The sequence below is a fragment of the Hypanus sabinus genome, chromosome 20 (assembly GCF_030144855.1).
Source record: "Hypanus sabinus isolate sHypSab1 chromosome 20, sHypSab1.hap1, whole genome shotgun sequence".
In the NCBI taxonomy this organism is placed as follows: domain Eukaryota; kingdom Metazoa; phylum Chordata; class Chondrichthyes; order Myliobatiformes; family Dasyatidae; genus Hypanus; species Hypanus sabinus.
In genome coordinates, this window is record NC_082725.1 from 7,702,917 (window position 1) to 7,716,174 (window position 13,258).

Genomic DNA, 13,258 nt, shown 5'->3' on the forward strand with positions numbered 1-13,258 from the left:
ACAGTAGAAATCTGTTTTATTTATTGAGCAACAATTATCTGCAAATTGCTTGTTAACTATTAGAATCTCACTACATTTCAGGCGCAACTTGACACCCGTGCTTGTCGTGTAAATAAGAATGCCAGTTACACCTTTGTTTTCACTTCAATAATGATCTAGTGTTTGCCTCATTCATAGTTGAATTGCTTGACATGTTTAAATTAATTAGCACTATTGATGTTCAAGGAGTAAAATCAGATTTTGACAGTGATTTCTCCTTAATTACCTTACTATTTCATGAAAATTTAGCAATTTGTTTAACAACCATTTTGTGTTAGGTCAGCGTGGCAGAACATTGCAATCTTTTAATATTCTGAATATCTAAATGATTTCAATATTTTTAAAAGCAATTATTTGTTGTGATACCTTCATCAAAGCCATTCCTATTCATTTCCCTGCCCAGTCAATTGCAATAGGTAGCAATCTAGATAATTGTCTAAACAATTGAGCTGTTGACTGGTTGTAGTCAGTGACTGTCTTCTCATTTCTGGGCATTGTCTGGTGCACAGTCCAATAAAACACTGAAAATTTTAGCTGTCAATATTATGTGTGAATATGAAAAGCCTGCAGAAAGTGGTGGATACGGCTCAGTCCATCACAGGCAATGTCCCCCCCCCCCCCCCCCACCATTGACCACATCTACATGGCGCACTGCCACAAGAAAGCAGCATCCATTGTCTAGGACCCTCGTCGTCCCTGCTCTCTTCTTGTTACTACCATCAGGAAAGTGGTACAGGAGCCTTTGGCCCCACACCACCAGGTTCAGGAACAGTTATTACCCTACCACCATCAGGCTCCTGAACTGGTGTGAATAACTCCATTCACCTTAATGCTGATTTGACTCCACAACCTATTGACCAGGGGTCCCCAACCTTTTTTATGCCACGGACTAACTGACTGACTAAGGCCTCCGTTGGTCAAAGTTGACCATGAATATTACATTCTGGTGTCTAGATACGCAAACCTGGGCAGTAGGATATGGAGAGCAGCTGTTGTCCATGTAGCAAGCTCCCCCTCTCCATGCATCTGATGAACCCAAAGTAAAGGCAGAGACCAATACAGTTTGGTACCAGCAGCGTTGCAGGAGTTGCCAGTCAGCATTGAACTCAATGTAGGACTGCTTTAGGAACTCCACCTCTGGATTTTTTTCTTGGGGTTTCCTCCCAAACTCTTCCTCATGAATGGGTATAGCCGCAAGGCAGCGGAGGTTTGAGATCAGAATTTACCTTCTCCTAGATGAACCACCAGCCAAGGCTGATGATCCCCATCTGCCTCAACCTGACAGGTTTTAAGGCACCAATAACCTCCCTTTGCCCCTTCTCCTGTCAGAAGAAATGGTTCCACTGGGCTTAGTAGCTAAGCCACACGTGGCCAGGAGCTGAACTTGGGTGTCAGAGGCAATTTAAGTCACACGCCTTTGGGAGCATTTAATAGGTAGTGGGAGCTTATCCCCATTACTACCGCTGGCTCTTACAGCCTTAAGGAACCTTATGCCATAGACCCCTACCATTAATCGATGGGACCATGGACACAGGTTAGGAACCCCTGTCACTGTCTGGACCGTTAATTCCCCATTTTCTCCTAATTCTCTTTGATTGTGCCATGGTCCTGACTGTTAATTCCCCATTTTCTCCTAATTCCCTTTGATTGTGCCATGGTCCTGATTGTTAATTCCCCATTTTCTCCTAATTCTCTTTGATTGTGCCATGGTCCTGACTGTTAATTCCCCATTGTCTCCTAATTCCCTTTGATTGTGCCATGGTCCTGACTGTTAATTCCCCTTTGATGGCAGCACACCTGGTTCTCATCAAGACCTGCAGCATAAAAACCCTGGCTTTGCATCCACTCGTAGCCAGATCGTTGTTTTAGCCGGTCTGGTAATCAACGTTCCCGGCCGCTTAGCATTGCGTATTCGAAGTTTTACTTCGGTACAGAGGTTTAGAAAAGTATTGTCTACTGCTTGCCTTTCTACTCTCCGTGTTGAGATAAGTTTTGCTTGTCACCTGTCTCCTGTTTGCCGTTCAGCGCCAGCAACGCCCTGTGTCCAGATAAGTTCTGCCTGTCTCCTGCTTTCTGTTCACCCTTCTGTTCTCCATTCAGCTCCAGCCACTCTCACACCCTCATCTGCACCCTAACCCAATCTCCGTCCCAGTGTCCTGCATTAGGGTTTGCCCTGTTCCTGGCAACAACCCCTGCTATAGACATCTCAAAGGACTCTACAACTCTGTTTTATTTATTTATTTTAAAAATTACTTGTGCAAGTTTTCTTCTTTTGCATATCTTTAGTATTTCTTTATTGTCCTGTAAAGGCCTGCATTAAAAATGATTCTCAGGGTAGTGTATGGTGACATATGCATACTTTGATAATGAATATCCTTTGATTTTTGAATATGTGGTGAGATCCATCACAGGATTTCTTTCCAGTGCTCCCCACCAACCTGAGCTGATTAACTAGAGAGGTGATGGGGGCAAGATATTTGCTTCGTTTTTATATACAGAGTTACTGCCACCTTGTGCTTCCTCCTCCCCTCCCCCCCCCCCCCACACACCTTCTTGCTCCGACTTTTCATCTATTTTTCCAGTCCTGATGAAGGGTCTCGGCTCAAAACATAGACTTTTTATTCATTTCCAAAGATACTGCCTGACCTGTTGAGTTCCTCCAGCATTTTGTCTTGGATTTCCAGCATCTGCACATTTTCTTGTGTTTGTGTGTAATAGTGAAGCTCGATGGAGGTCTTGTCTCTGATGTTTGTGCCTTGTTTGCTAGATGCTGTAAAGTGTCTGCAGGTGGCCTATGTCTGTATTTCTCTGTCATGAAGTCTATACTTTCTCAGAATTTCTGTATTTATGCTTTATGCCCTGCTTTATGTCAGTCTGTCAATCGCTATCCAGGCCATGTCATGTTCTCACAGTTACTGTCACACAGGAAGTACAGAAACCTGAAGTCCCACAGCACCAGGTTCAAGAACAGCTACTTCCCCTCAAACATTTGATTCTTAAACGATTGGTAAAACCTTCATCGCTAGTTTAGCAATACTATGGTCACAGTTTATTCGTCTCCATGGATGCTGTCTGACCCGTTGAGTTCCTCAGCATTTTGTGTGTTAGTATGATCACTTTGATCGCATTGTACTAAAAATGACTCTTTCATTGTTCTAATTGTGTTCTTTCTTGTAAAACATGTATAATTTATTCCTCTTGTGGCTGTTACTTGTATGATGCTACAGAAAATCCTGGCAATTCTGGACAATGTTTCTCACCCTCTGCATGCCACCTTGGCTGAACAGAGGAGCACTTTTAGTAATAGACTGCGCTGCTCCAAAGAGTGCTGTATGAGGTCATTCTTACCTTTGGCCATTAGACTCTATAATGAGTCAACCGATAGCTGGGGAAATGATGAACCCCTCCTGTTATATCGTTTGAAGTAATTTACTTTTTATTCTTTTTTACTTCTCGTCTAATATTTGTATATCTGTGCACTTGTAATGCTACAGTGACACTGTAATTTCCTTTGGGATCAAAAAGGTATCTATCTTTATCTGTCTATTTATCTTGTGCAAATGACAATAAACTCAACTTTGACTTATGCAATCAGGAAAGTATAAAATTTACCTGGTCCCTGACTAATGCTCAACGTCTTGAATTTAGGATGTTAGAATTGCCATGTCAATACCAAGGAGTGAAATCGAGAGAAGTAATGACAACATCTGCACCGGGGGGCTTCATACACGTCCATTTGTACACGGGCTTTCACTGGGAAGAGCTGTTTCAGGGAATGGTTAGACATCTTAGCAAACTGTTTGCTGCCACCCAGCGCATGTGTGCACCCTGTCTGAAAGCTCTGCCACCTCCACCCCCCACCCACACTCCCTGACTCACACTCATCCTTCACTGGTCACTGTTCATCTTTCATTGCTGCTGTTCCACGTGTTTATACTTTTTTTTGTAAAAGTGCAAGTAACATTATATTGTCTTACATAAACAGGCACCTCACACTTTGTGTCAACTTGACGATCTTCAGGCCATACCATTCATGGACTTGTGCAAATTTTAATTTGTGACTGTATGTGCTGGGTCGTAACTATATGTGCTGTGATTATACACGTGTGTGTTTTCCACCTTGGCTACAGAGGAATGATATTTTGCTTTGCGGTATGCATGTATGTTGTTAAATGGCAATAAACTTTAACTTGAACCATAACTTGCTTTGTAGACAACCATCTGCATGTTGCGATCCAGTGTTTAAATCCCATTCACAAAGCATTGGAGATGGAGCAATTTGGGAAATCAGATTTACTTTCTTGATCATTGTTACAGACAATCTTTTTGCAACTAGTTTTGAGGGGTTCTGGCCTTTAATACTCGGGTAGTTAATCTAGATTTGCTTTCAGAATCCTTGCATTTTTCCCCCAACAGTTTGTTCCATTTTCAAAATTATGGAACAGAACCCAATAAGACTGATCGTTAAAATTTTAAAAAATCTGCAGATGCTGGAAATCTGAAATATAAACAGAAAAAGCTGGAATCATTTAGATCAGGCAGGAATAGAAATAGAGTTATGTTTTGGGTTTTTCACAGTTCAGAGTAGATTTATTACCAAAGTTCAAATATGTCACCCTGGGATTAATTTTCTTGCAGGCATTCAGAGGAGAATGAAGAAATAGAATAGAATCAATGAAAAACTATACACAAAGACTGACAAAAAAACGTGCTAAAGAAGGGAAATTGTGCAAATACAAAAAAGCAAAATAATTATAATAAAAAAGTAAGTAAATAAATAACACTGAGAACATGAGTTGTAGAATCCTTGAAAGTGAATCTGTAGGTTGGGGAATCAGTTCAGTGTTGAGATGAGTGAAGTTATCCACACTGGTTCAGGAGCCTGAGGGTTGAGGGACAATAACTATTCCGACATAACTGTTGCTGGATATCTACTATTTAGATAATTCAGTTTTTTTTTTGTTTTTTTTTCAGTCTGATGCTGCAAATGATTTAAATCAACACACATCAAAAGTTTTTTAGGTTTCATTGTACACTTTTTGAAGAAATATTGAGAAAATTGGAAGCTTTCAGATTGTGCATGTTAGGTTAGGATGGCCCAGTGACAATTCCTTTTGATGGGATTCACATTCCCCTTTAAGTTCAAATTCTACCTACTGCATGACATTAAAAATAATCACTTTTTATTCAGCCATTTGTGCTCTGTTTTAATTAAATTGCCACGATATACATTTAAAATTCAGTAAATCAGAAACAAAGGAGATTCTGCAAATGCTGGAAATCCGGAGCAACACACGCATATTATGCTGGAGGAACTCAGCAGGTCGGGCAGCATCTATGAAGGGGAATGAGCATTCGATGTTTAGGGCCGAAATTCCTTATCTTGACCTGAAGTCTCACACCACCAGTTTAAGGAAGTTCGTCCCTTCAACCACTGAGTTCCTGACCCAATCGGCAAATCCTGCATGGATCGCCACAGTTTAGCGATACTGTGGCCACTGTTTATTCCTCTCCATGGACGCTGCCTGACCTGCTGAGGTCCTCATCATTTTGAGTGTGTTGTTTCAAATTCAGCAGTATCGACTGTAAATCGGAAACATTGGATTTCTCCTCAACTTTTTAGGTTAAGTTCTCCAGCGTTCAGATCACCGCCTTCACTCAATATGTGGCCCGCCTGCGCTTATTTTCACCATTTTGCTGGTGTGTTAGAGAAACAGAATAAAGCCGGAAAAGTCATGAGAAGCACAGGAAACTTCATTTTTAAACAAAACTTAATTCAAAGTAACACCATTTTGCCGACCCTGTAATTGGCCAGAGGTCTTTTTCATCCACAAAAGCTGAAACTTTCTGCGAGGACCGTCGGGTTTAGTACTTCATTATTTTAGTTATGATTGGCCTATTGTAAAAGTACTTAGCATTCAAGTGAGATGGCAGAATGAATTGGACTCCTGCCTGCATCCGTCTGAATGCAGGCTATTTCTTGGAGGAAACACTGCAGCCTTCCGGACTGCGTCTGTTTCTCGAGGGAGAGGCTGCCGAAGTCCCACCCACCAGCGAGAAGGAGAAGGAGGAGGAGGAGGGGTGGAGGGGGGTGGGGGTTGAATGAAAGACAAGACAAGCCCTAAACACCATGTCACTCCGTGAAGGAGATATCAGCAACAAGGCTGGAAAGCTGGTGGAAGCACGGAGGGCTTAGGAGGAAGCCGGGACTGCAGTGATTTTCAGCCCGCTCTCTTATCTTCCTCATCTTTCAAAGTAATTGGAGTTGCTGAGGGCAGTATCAACTGACATTTTTGGCATTCACACTTTGATCAAATAGCGAGGATTGTATACCCTTTTTTTTAATAGAGGAAGGACAAGCACCGGCAGAACTCCCGGATCCAAAGGAAAAAAAAAACCTTTCAGCTGTATTTAAGCTGGCAAACAGCAGAAGGCAGAGAAGTCCCGAAAGCCTCATCAGTCAGTGACACTGTCAGGAATAGTGGTTTAAGAGGAAGAAGGGCCTGGGGCACTACACGCTGTCAGCGAGTTCCCTGCATCGGAGATAAAGATTCCATCTTCATGGGCAAACGCTTGGAACAGCAGCCAATGTACCCTCAGTACACCTATTATTACCCTCATTATCTCCACACAAAGGTACCGTATGCAAACAGTCTGCCTGCGTCTGTATGTGTCTGTCTTTTGCTCTGTTTGTACATATATATTTATGTACCTACTGAATGACGAATGCCAAGCCAACTACAGAGGACCGTGAATTATGTTTCGTTTTCCCCTCTCCTGAACTGAGTGTCCTGCAGGCAAACTATTAGACTAAATAGGTACTTGAAAGAGAAAGGTCTGTTATTATAGATTGCCTGTTTATAGGATTAGCACTTTTTAAATGAAGCTAACTGAAACCTTTTAATGGCCCTTTTTATGAAAGCTAGAGAGATCTAATTTTGTACATTTGCTCGGCTCTTTATTGAAGTATAGTTGATTCTCCGGGTGACATGTCATTTACCTGTTAGTTGAACTGCCGAGAAGGCCTACGCGCTTTTCTTTCTTTTCCCCCTCTGCTACAAATTTGACCGCAGCTGGTGACACTTTGATTTGATTTATAATTTTAATGCATTTACTTCCCTGTTGCCAGTGGCAACTCTTTTAGACAGTGCATATTACATATCGCTTTTGGAAAGTCGGTCTGGCTTAGCTCACTGTACAATCCAGCTGGTTTTTCCCCCCTTCTCTATTATACAGCATTTTACAAGGATTTTCCCCCCCTTCAAGGTCGATTTCCTGAGAATGTGATCTCCGCGAGTGCTCAGTCTACACCCTGTTGGCTGCTGTGGGTTGGTGCTGACTGTTAGTGTCTGCAGTCCTGTATTTAAAACAGGGATTAAAAAAATATAGCTGTTAAACGTGAACCGTTTCAATCGCCTTTCTGAGTTCCACTCCTGTTTACCCCTTTTTTTTATCGATATCTGAGAGCAGAGGAGATAGAAAACACGCAGTAGAGTCCGCAAAGTAACCAAGAAGGCATGTTAACAGCGAGGAAGGAAAACATCTGGCTTTCATTAATTGGAGAGCTAGTCATCAGCTCCTGGGCCATTTTAATAAGACGAGCGGAGGTCCTCGTTTCGTTGCAATTTTAGCAGAGCATAGTCTGCATTTGAGAGGCGACCTACCCGGCCATCTTCATGGGGATTGGGAGACTTTTCCTGACTTAAAAAAAACATACTACCTAATTAGCAACAACAAAAATAGACTTTGCCAATATTTCTCCTATTGTTATGGCGAAGACTCTTAATCCGTACATTGCAAATTTCAATCAACCTGCTGATGGCTGAATTCCAAGTTATTACGTTTTTAAATGTGTTATTGTGGACAACTACACCATTTCTTCTGGACGTTTGTTAGGCCTCGATCAAATCTTCCTTTTGTACGTTACTTCGGTCAGTGTTGGTAAATACATAATGTTGTTCTTCGGCTCCTTTTGATTGAATGCTACTGACAAGCTAAAAACCTGAGAGAGCTGTAGTGCGGCGCAGTTCAGACGGTATGGTTTGAATTGTAAGCAAGCCGGTTTGCTGAGCTCGATAATCATTTATAATGAAGAACATTGAGTATATCCTTTCACGTGTGTTAAAGGTGCACATTAGGAAATACCTATCTATCGCTTATTTCTGTAACTACTTTAGCAGTGTCCCATTGCGTGTGTGAATCTGAAGCTATGATTCCATGGTATCTGAAATGACCATTGTCAAGAATTTCATTTCATGGTTGTGAACGATAAAATCAACTTGAACAGGAACCCCTGATTTTAAATGACTTGGGCAATCTGTTAGATTTTATTAATTGAACCCACGAAGTATGTATCTACACACGTTTTTACATGCAGGACCTATCACTCCTTGCTGTGGCCTGTGTACTGTGTATTGTACACAGCTTAAAGTTTGCTTATGTATTACAGGTAATTTTGTTATTGCTGAACTGAAAGAGGATTCCTCCTCCCCATTTCCAATGAGACTATTTAACTGTGGCACTGTAGGTCTGGACTTTTCCTGTTCCAGTTGTGTAATTCACCCTGTATACTGTGGCAAAGCCAATGATACTCAGTGATTCAAAACGGAATTTAACTCCCCACCAAATTTGTGCTGCATTGTGATTTAATGTCCGGTGATGTATTCTGACATTGGCATGCTGAAATTGATACAATTTACCTGCCATTAGTAATATCCATTCAGTAATATCTGTATTTGCAGAGAGGGCGTTTGGATTCAGCCATTTTGCAATGTGAACCAAATTCAAAACACTGGTCTGAACTGATGGGAATCTTAAGGAGACTGTAGTGTTTTTTCTTGGAACCATGCTCATTCCTGCTAAGTAGAGGGGCTGCTTTTATATTTTTCAACTTGGACACATTATTCTAAAAAGAATTAGACTATTATGCCTTGCAACCTTGTGACATTTGTTAATGGCATCTTGTTTATAGATATTCTGTAATGAAGCCAACTTCACAATCCTCTCACTTTATTATATTACTAAAATATGTCAACGTGCAAACTATTTCCACAATAAATGCACCATCCTAAAGTGGACATGGCTCCCGGTTCTTGATTTGGCCTTTAACGGAAATATTCCAACACATTCTTGTGGAGCAGTATACAGCTTCCTGTGTACTCTCCTGAGTATTGTTTCGGAAAACTTAAATGCAGACTAAAAAGTTATAGGATTGCAATTGTGGTGCCTGTTTTAATGAATTTTGTGTGTTTCAAAATTAAGTATTCAAAGTCAATTTATATTTAAAAAGTGCATTGCACTATTTTCTTGGAATTGCAGAAGAGGGTGTGCCCAAGGCCAGTGGTGAATTTGGGGAAAAATACCCCAAATTGCACAGACTTTAAACCTCATTTTATTTTTGCTCATTGAAAGCCCCAATTTGCAAGATTTGAAAAGAGAAATGAGTGGATTATTTGATTGAGAAAACATACAGCACTCTTAAGAAAAAAAATTGAGTTACTTGTTTATTTTTTTTGTTTTTATTGTATTTGCACAATTTGTCTTTAGCACCTTGGTTGCTTGTCTGTTCTTGTGTGTCGTTTTTCATTGATTCTATTGGATTTCTTCATTCTACTGTGAATGCCTGCAAGAAAAAGAATTTCAGAGTAGTATATGTTGAAACATATTTTGATAATAAATTTACTTTGAATTTTCAAGATGATGTCTGATCTCAAGTTTGCATGCACTTGTATTTTGAAGTGAGATTAAAAGCAGGAATGGTCAGAAATGCTGAAAATGCCAGAAAGATATATCTTCAACATAGGAGCCAAATATCTATAATGTTACCATATCCAAATATGCTGTTGAATGTACTCTGTAATAGCAATGTTTTGTATTTAAATTGAATGAAATGTGGTCTCTAAGCCTTTGTTCTTGTGAATGTTAAACCTGTACTAACAATCTTCGGTAAACCTGTACTAACATCTACAAGTGCACTTGGCCTCTGGTGTGAAAGCAGTGCATCACTATTCCCATGATGAATCACAGAATTGTGCTCTTTTCCGCCAGATTTTCAAAGATTGATACCTTTTATGAGGGGTATAGGTAGGGTAAATGCAATCGAGCTTCTTTCACTGAGGCTGGATGCAGTTATAGTCACTTGCCTACAAGAAAGATATCAGTAAGATTGAAAGAGTGCAGAGAATGCTTACAAGGATTTTGGCAGGACCTCAGGATCTGAGTTATAGCGAATGGTAGAATAAAATAAGACATTAATGCCACTTTTTCCACTGTGATTGACTGAGACTACAAGAGGTCACAGTTTAGGGTGAAAAGGGAACATCATGGGGAATTTCTTCACACTCAGAGGGTGATGAGAGTGTGGAATGTGCTACCTGTGGAAGTGGTGGATACACTTTCAATTTCAGCATCTGAAAGAAAGGTACATGGATGAGAAGGTTATGCTCCAAGTGCACATTGATAGGTGCATATGGGTCCAGGTGCATTTAAATAGTTTGGCATGGGCTAGATGGGCAGAAGAGCCTCTTTGTGTGCTGTAAGTGTTCTATGACTCAATGACTTGCAATGCCCAGGGAAGCTAGAGTCTGACATTGAGAAGTTAGTGAGTCAAGACTGTATGTATTTAAGATTTGAAATAAAGCACTTGTTGCCTGGTCACCCTGTCTGACATGAAGATAATGCACAAAATATGTCAGCATATCACTGCTGGCTATGATTGGGTTTGACAACCTAAGCCTTTTCAAAGCATAAAATCACTGAAGACTCCCTATTGTCTGCTCATTTCTCAGTCTGATTACTTGTTATCACATTTTCTGAATCCCTTTCTCTACCATCTGGTCTCACAGAAGGGTCTTGGTGCAGGGATTCCAAACAGCAGCCAACCTGACAGGGCTCAGCTACCTTGTATTATTCAGATTGTGTTTAGTGCTGTGCGTAGAACGTGGTTCAGATGGAGGGAGCAATTCATCAAGCAAGCAGAAATTTCAAACTGCCTTCTCTAGCCATCTGCAGCTTGGATTGAAGCCAAGGCTGGACAAGGCATAGAGATGCTCTCAAGCTATGTTCTGAATATCACCATAAAATCTCAGCTCATTACTTCCTGTACTGATATTTCCAGATTCAAACTACTGTCAGCTTTGGAAGGTCACTCAGAACTTCTGAAACCAAGGGTTAGAAATTAGAAAATAAAATTAGGCTATTAATATGTGTAGTAAAATTGATGATGAAGTAGAAATAAAGGAAGTTTTATTCTCTCAAGCTCCTGTTTATAAAGAAAGGTGCAATGGTCAAAATGTGATGCATATATTTGTGTTTGACTTGGGTTTGCTAAGAAAAGAAAGATGCAAATCTTATTTTAATTCCACGTTTTGATCTACATTCAGAAAGCCAATGAGTGTGAACAGTCATAAGATGTGAAGGAATTTTACATGTGTACACTTTCTTGCTGACAGTCCATTTGCTGCAAGGTTTACAACAGTCAATTAGTTAAGGTAACTAACTCCACAACAACAGCCTTTGGACTCATAACAAGCAGGACTGACCAAGATGAATCTAGGTTATTTTTGATGTTAACCAGAGTGAGGCATGATAATCCAGAAGGTCTCTTTAGAATCCCAAACTTGACGCTTTTGTTTAGGAATTTACCTTGTTGGTTAGTGGGATGGCCTTCAGATTACAATTATAAATAGGAAAAATTGGTGAAAAATTGCTTGATCTTGAATTTATCCCAGAAATGAAGGCAATTAATATGGAGTGCAGTTGGAAGTAAAAATGTATCATTAATCAAAGTTTCAGGAATGTATCCAGCCAAGTGACTGGCTAATAAGCTTTTTCAATGCTTTTTATGATAATGTTCGAAGTAAAATAAAATGATAAAGGGTGAGGGTATTGTTTTTGGGATAATATTATAAGACCAAAAGACATAGGAGCAGAATTAGACCATTCAGCAAATCCAGGCTGTTTTCCATTCCATCATGACTGACGTATTATCCCTCTCAACCCCATTCTCCAGCCTTCTCCCCATAACCTTTGACACCCTTACTAATCAAGAACTTATCAACCTCTGCTTTTAAATATATCCAATGACTTGGACTCCACATTGGAGCTATAGATCTTTGGGTCTTGCCGTCAAATAAGCTTTTAATTAGATGGAGTGCTGAACTCTGGAATTAATCCAGAAGTCTGCAGAGCCGGTCATGGCTGAGGTTACAGTGGTGAATGCAGGAAAAGGTCGAAAATATTGGCATAGAACGTTACTTCATTTGATGCTGATGCTTGGTAAACCTATCATTGGGTAACGTTTGTACATATTGGCGACTAGTCGAGATTGGCTGAAATGTAGTTCTATAATGTTCACACTTCTCCACTGTTTTTGTGGCAAACCAACTTTGTGCAGTGTTTTTCTCTAGTCTTTGGTGACTGTGTTCACTTTGCAGTACTTAACTGTATACTGAGAATATTAGAGTACAGATGTTAATCTTCGCCACAGAGCAGATTGTCCATCCATTATAAAACTTGGTTAATCCGATTGTTTTCAAAAAATGATAGATAATCCCAATGGTTAAGGTACCTCATCTAAACAATATGTAGTGTTCATGCAACCATTAACTCACATGAGTTGTGTTCACGTCATCATAGATCTTCCAAGGCATTTTATTTTATCATGACCACCCCTGAATGATTCAAAGTATATCTAAGAGAAGCCTCATTCTCTAAGGAGGCTTCTCTGAATACCAAGAACATAGAAATGAAGCCTTTGAGTTATAGCTTCATACATAAATCATGACCACAAAACAAAGGTGGTTTTTTAAAATAAAAATGTTCAGAAATCTGAAATAAAATCATTGAATTTTGTGACCCTGAAACATAGACTGTTTACTCCTTTCCCCTCCATGCTGTCTGACCAGCATTTTGTATGTGTTACCCTCAATTAGATCTTTTCTATATTCAAATCCTCTGCTCACACCTGCTTTCTCCTTGACTTAGGCAAGAATAAGTTCCCCATCCTTGGATGCATTCCACACTCTGTCCTCCACAGCTCTGCACTGCAGTTCATACTTTCTTTGTCCCTTTTGATCATGCCCTCTCTCATTCCCACCACACTCTTTCCCTCATTCCTTCCCTCCCCCCCATCTCCCTTGTTTTTCTCCCCTCTTGCTCCTTCTCCACCCCCCATTTTTTTTACCTCCTTTGTAATTTCAAATTAAATAGTTCTTTTTCA

The 13,258-nt window shown here is 40.3% G+C and overlaps 1 protein-coding gene across 7 annotated transcripts in view; it reads left to right on the forward strand.

The window, feature by feature from the left end:
• The window catches only part of rbms3 (RNA binding motif, single stranded interacting protein), a 1,202,299-nt gene that overhangs the window by 548,444 nt on the left and 640,597 nt on the right, over positions 1–13,258 (forward strand). For 2 of the 7 annotated variants that reach the window (XM_059945030.1, XM_059945031.1), the window contains exon 1: positions 6,148–6,675. The exons of the other annotated variants lie outside the window; for them this stretch is intronic. In XM_059945030.1, coding sequence (XP_059801013.1) covers positions 6,601–6,675 — 75 coding nt within the window. In that variant the 5' untranslated portion in view covers positions 6,148–6,600. Of the gene's footprint in view, positions 1–6,147; positions 6,676–13,258 lie in introns of those variants that run through there. 7 annotated transcript variants of the gene reach the window in all.